General features: G+C 41.2%; 2 protein-coding genes across 2 annotated transcripts in view; both read left to right on the top strand.

The window, feature by feature from the left end:
- Positions 1 to 2,615: 2,615 nt before the first annotated feature.
- PET117 (PET117 cytochrome c oxidase chaperone) lies at positions 2,616 to 2,765 on the top strand (the record flags this gene model as incomplete). Its single annotated transcript, XM_010178091.1, has 1 exon — positions 2,616 to 2,765. A coding segment is annotated over one exon (150 nt), but the record flags the coding sequence as incomplete, so codon positions are not given.
- KAT14 (lysine acetyltransferase 14) overlaps positions 2,736 to 5,384 on the top strand; it is a 19,950-nt gene continuing 17,301 nt past the window's right edge. Inside the window, exon 1 of the mRNA XM_010178090.1 lies at positions 2,736 to 3,289. Within this exon, the coding sequence (XP_010176392.1) occupies positions 3,016 to 3,289 (274 nt within the window). The 5' untranslated portion in view covers positions 2,736 to 3,015. The remainder of the gene's footprint in view (positions 3,290 to 5,384) is intronic.

Raw genomic sequence — 5,384 nt, 5'->3', positions numbered from 1 at the left:
CCTTCTGGGCTGCAAGCGCACGTTGTCTGCTGGTGTTCAGCTTCTAATTCATCTTCAAGGAATAATGGCTTCAGATTTAAGGGACCCAGTCATTTAGGTGATGTAATGGCAATAAGTAACGTGGATATTCTGCAGTCCCGGTGTAGGGATTATTTCAGGTTTATGCAGATTAATAAACTTGTAGCTTTTAGAAATTGATATGCCAGGCACAAAGTGATTTGAGCTTGTGCACATTTATCTAAACTGATGCAGAAGACAAGCAGGCCAAACTTCTGAGAATAGAGGAAGGTGAGAAGATTAACTTTTTCATAGCTCTTTCTCACTCGTGATACTCAAATTATAAAGGTTCTTTTGCAAACTGTGCATTTTCAAAGCAAATACATTTGCCATCTGAAAGATCGAAGAAAAGCTGTGTTTTGTGAAGGAAAAAGAATTACGTTCTTGATGGAATTGTTCAGTTACATTGTATCTCCCCACACCTTTTCTTTATTGTGATTGACTAATAGTAGTGAAATAATAAGTTTATGAACTTTGTCTTTAGTGATTACTGATTTGTAACCTGAGTTCAGTTGATGGAAGCTGATGGGAAGGAACTGTTTTTATTATCTAATTTCCAGAGAGAGTTTTGATTATTGGCTGACATGTGTCTGTGAATTGTTTTCTTAACAAGATAAAATATTTCTTAAACAAAACCTTTCTATTTTAATCTTGACAGGAGAAATAATTGCCATTGAAATGTGCAGTTATTGGCATTTTAGATGAGGAGTAAAACCCTGTGAGAGCTTGTCAAATAATAATCACAAAGATAATCTAAAATGGCTTTAGGGTCAGCTTTCAAATAAATTATTTGCAGGTGCATTTTGGCATCATTCAAGCAGGTCAAATAAATTATTCATCTTTTTTGACATTAGGCTAAATAATTTATTTATATCTCCAGTTTCTAGTGACTAACCTGGGTACCTGTGACACTCTCTCATTCCTGAGTCCAAGCTGAGCATGAGGAGGTAAATGAGGCAGATCGATAATGCTTCAAATAAATTTAACTCCAACTAAAGATTCTTGCCTTTAGTAATAAAGATTCTTCTTTAGTAATAAAGATTCTGTTATTCTTTAGTAATCAAGATTCTCATCTTTAGTTGGGCTAAAACACAACTGCGATCACACAGCTTGATTTAGATGTGAGCCAGGCTTGGCTCTCAACAATCATTTAACGTTTTTACTCATTTATAATATTTCTGTCCTCGTGTATCATATTTTCTGATAAACTTCTAACTTTTGCTTTGAAATCTAGTAAGTGTCTGGATATCTAAAAGCACATCAACTGCCCAAGGAGCTCAAGCCAAACCACCAAAGTGGGCATTCTGTGTTCTCCTTTGTGCTGGCTCTTGGTTTTAGTTAGCCAGGTTTTGAGTTAACTCACCAGAGTATGACTTGATTTGCAAAGGAAAATAAAAGCAAGAGAGTTGTTTTCTGCTGGCTGAGCTGGCTGAGCCTGGGGTGGGATGAGCAGTGCAGGGAGCATGGGGACTTTGGTCAGTTAAAGTTTCTGGGGAGCTGTATCTCAGCTCTGTGTCACATGCACAACCAATTGAAGGCTTCATGTGGTCCCAGTTTCCTTCCAGAGTTTGTGTCAGCCTGGCCATCTCCGCCATCCTGTGTCTGATCTCATCACCCCTCTGCTCACATCACGCTGCTGCCAGAGGTGCACATCTGGAGTAAAGCTGCTGGTTCACAGCTGGTCCCTCCCCTCCTTTTCCCCACCCCAATCCATGTCAATGGTTTTGGTTTCACTTATTTTACATTCCCCTGGTGAGAGGTAAAGGTTAAATGTTTCACCTAATTATCAGAGTGAAAAAAAACCCAACTTCCAGGTAGCAGAGAGGGAGAGAGAGAAGCATATGGAGGAAAGAAAGAGCAGCTGGGATTGTCTCAGGGCTTTTTACACCTGTTGGGGGGCTTACCCACTGCTTGAAAACTGCTGGTTTGTGTTGCTCATGTTATTTATAATGAACATTTTAAGTAAAGGGGATGTTTTTTGAATGAAATGCCGTGCTTTTTCAAGAGCTTGGTTGGCATAAGCAGGCTGCAGGACTTTTATCAGCCTTGCAGCAAGTTTACAAGGTATTTTTTCAGAGAAAGATGTGAGCAGAAAGAAGCTGATGAAGATGCAAAGCAGTTTTTCTTAAAATCATTTCCAATTTTCCACTGAATTCTCTGCGAGCAGAAAAGTTTTGGGGACGTTATTTTGATTTGGTAGAGATTTTGGGCAGAGGTAACAGGATTTTATAGGTCATGTCCATCCTGCATGGCATGGGAATTATGGTTGCATAGCATTTATTTGCTTGATAGCTTTGCTGCTTAGTAAACTCACCTACCTGAAGTGAGTACAAATAAAGCACTTTTTGGTGTAGTAGCATTAGCTTATTGATATTGGATATCAGCTCCTGTTGTTTTAGATTCAAACCACATTAAGTGGCTGTGGCTACAGGGGGTGGGAGAGGACTTGCAAAGACAGCAAGGTGAACAACCCTGCAGGAGGGATTAGAGCCTGGGTGGGGGCTGATCGCATTCAGCATCCAACAGGCTGTGACAAACCCTGTCCCTTGTATTTTCAGAGGCTGCACAGAGGAGTTCTCAGAGATCTTGAGCGTCAAAATCAGAAGAAGGAGAATATTCGCCTGCTAGAAGAGCAGATTGCTTTGACAAAGCAGCTTATGGAAGAAAGAGACAAGGCGCTGATGGAAAAAGGGTCCCAGCAGTCCTAGGCACAGTCCTGAGTCATTAGGCGTTTGATTAAAGACATTTTTGAGCTCATTGGTATCTAACTACTTGCAAGTGTTTCAGCAAACAGAGGTAATCTGTGAAAGACTGTTTCTTTTGTATAGGTTATAGTCCAGCCCCAAAAGCTATAGCGGGGCACAGAACATTTCCTCTGTCACCCGTACTTTGTGGAGACTTGGCTGGCACATCCAGCGTGGCTGGACTTGTCAAGGTGGGGAGGAATAGCTCCTTGTTATGCAAACACCATCTAGGATGGCTAACAATGTTCACATGAGTGGGCTGCTGAGCCGCCACGATGACGAAGCCACCAGGACCTCCACCTCAGAAGGCCTGGAGGAGGGTGAGGTGGAAGGGGAGACCCTCCTGATTGTCGAGTCTGAAGACCAGGCTTCGGTGGATTTATCACACGACCAGAGTGGGGACTCTCTGAACAGCGATGAAGGTGACGCGTCCTGGATGGAGGAGATGTCCTATTACTGCGAGAAGTGCCAGAAGTGGATCCCAGCAAGTAAGGCTGCCAGTTGTGTTGTGTCTTGCTTGCATTGCTGTGGTTGTTGTTTGCAAGGTGGCTACACTGTCCTGCATAGCAGTTTTATGGGGCTGCCCTTGTTTAGCTGTATCCCATCCAATGTTGGAGGAGAAAGGTTGTCTTGGCATCGCATGGAGCTCCACAGACTGATGCCAGTGGTGTGTGTTCAGCACTTCAATCTGTCAACTGATTGACAAATGTCCAAAGCTGACATTCCCTGGAAAGAAATGGGATTGTCTTCTTTAATTAGTAGAGAATAAGGGTACGACTACAGAAACACGTACACCCTCCCGAGTCTCGCTGCTGGTGTGTTTGGGGGACTTTGGCCAGGCAACTTGGCCTCTCTGCTCACTCAGATGAAGATAAAGACCCTTGCTGTAAAGCTCTTCCTGTGGAGGAAAAGGCCTTTGGGATAGTGTTACTTTTTCTTCATTATTTCTTCATTATTCAACTGACTGACCCCTCAGTCAGTTTGTCAGATCTGTGGAGCATATGGCTAAATCTCAACCTTAGTGGTTTCCTGATAATGTGAATTTGATTGAGTTTTCATAGAAGCGTGTCCAACCTGTAGCAGCTAGCTGTGGGAGGCGTTAGGAGCAGGCTGCGGAACTTGATCCCTCTGCTACTGCTGCTTGACATAAGATATGTGCTGTTAGCAATGTGACAGGCTAGACTTTACTTTCTAAATTCTGAACTATTTGATCTATTATTAGATCTAAAAGCTAGATATTGCTAAGCACCGGTTGGTTTTTGTTTTGTTTTGTTTTAATTTGAATTTGGGTTTTTGTTTGTTTGTTTGTTTTGTCTTTTATTTGTTTGTGGCTAGAAACAGTGAACTCTTCAGGTGGCACCTGCCTTGCAGATAGGTCAGAGCTGCCTTTTTTGCCATCCTAGAATCTGCAAAAAGTTACAGTGTAGAAATCTCCTCTCAAGGTGTGTTAGTGAGTGTTTTGATGTTAATGCAGTGGAACCAGCATCATACTATTAAGGCCAGTATGCAGTGAAAGGGACGTATTAACTTGAAATGTATTAATTATAAAAAAAAAAAGTGGAGCAGAGTTAAAGGTAGCATGAGATATCTCATCTTACACCACTTTAACACTCGATTTGTTTTATTTTACAAAGATGTTCCTCTCTCTCGTTGCTGTGGAACAGATCCAAAGAGCAGAAAAAGCCAATCACAGAGCAACAGTAACGAGATACAAATGTGCAAAGTAAATGAGCTGGAAAAGGGAAATGCTGTTCTCTTTGCTAATTGTTCAGTTATACCGGTATCAGTTGTCACTTGTGAAAGGCACCAACAAGCTCAGACAAATGATCACTTTTTACACTGAATTGCCATCTAGAAATTCTATTAATCCACTAAGTGTGTGGGGGCTCCCCCATCAGACGTAGGTGCAACTTTAATAGTGATATTCTGTAATTCACTACAGAAGCAGAGCATCCATATATTGCAAATTCTTGATCTGGTGTCGTTATACAGTAAAAGACATGTCATACTTTTAGAGAAAGACTTTGCAGGTGGGAATTTTCAGAAATGTTGTAGTCTTCACTGTTTCCCTGTCTTGTGACTTTATTTTTTAATTTTTCATATTTGTGTAAATTAACCCCCGGTGAGCTTAGAAGTCCTGATTCATATGATGGTTTTGGTTTTGTTTTTTTTTTCTCTGCTGCAGAAACATAGAATTCGAGCCTCTAACTTTGGATACATGGGGTTTTTCAGATGGCTGTTCACTTTTGTTCAGACAAACTTTTATGTGGGGTTAGCTTTACACAGCAAAGCATATAGGGTTTGGACTTGATGATTTTATAGGTCTTTTCCAACCTTAATGATTATATGATTCTATATACTGAAGTGTTTTACTGATTGGGACCTAATTAATCAACTGCAGTCAAGAAAAAAGTATTTCCTGATAATGTTGGGCTGTTCTTTTGGCTCTCAGCCTTAAGGAAAGAAGATCTGCCCCTGAAAGGAGAAATAAATACCTTAAAGCTTTGCACCATGCAGTGCATCCTGGAGGCTGCTGCAAACAGGGACTGACAACTTCAGTAACAGTTTGTGAACAGGGAAAGA

Source organism: Antrostomus carolinensis, unplaced genomic scaffold (genome assembly GCF_000700745.2).
Source record: "Antrostomus carolinensis isolate BGI_N321 unplaced genomic scaffold, ASM70074v2 scaffold50531, whole genome shotgun sequence".
NCBI classification, from domain to species: Eukaryota; Metazoa; Chordata; class Aves; order Caprimulgiformes; family Caprimulgidae; genus Antrostomus; species Antrostomus carolinensis.
The sequence above is the reverse complement of the archived record's forward strand: the minus strand, read 5'-3'. Positions and strand labels throughout refer to the sequence as shown.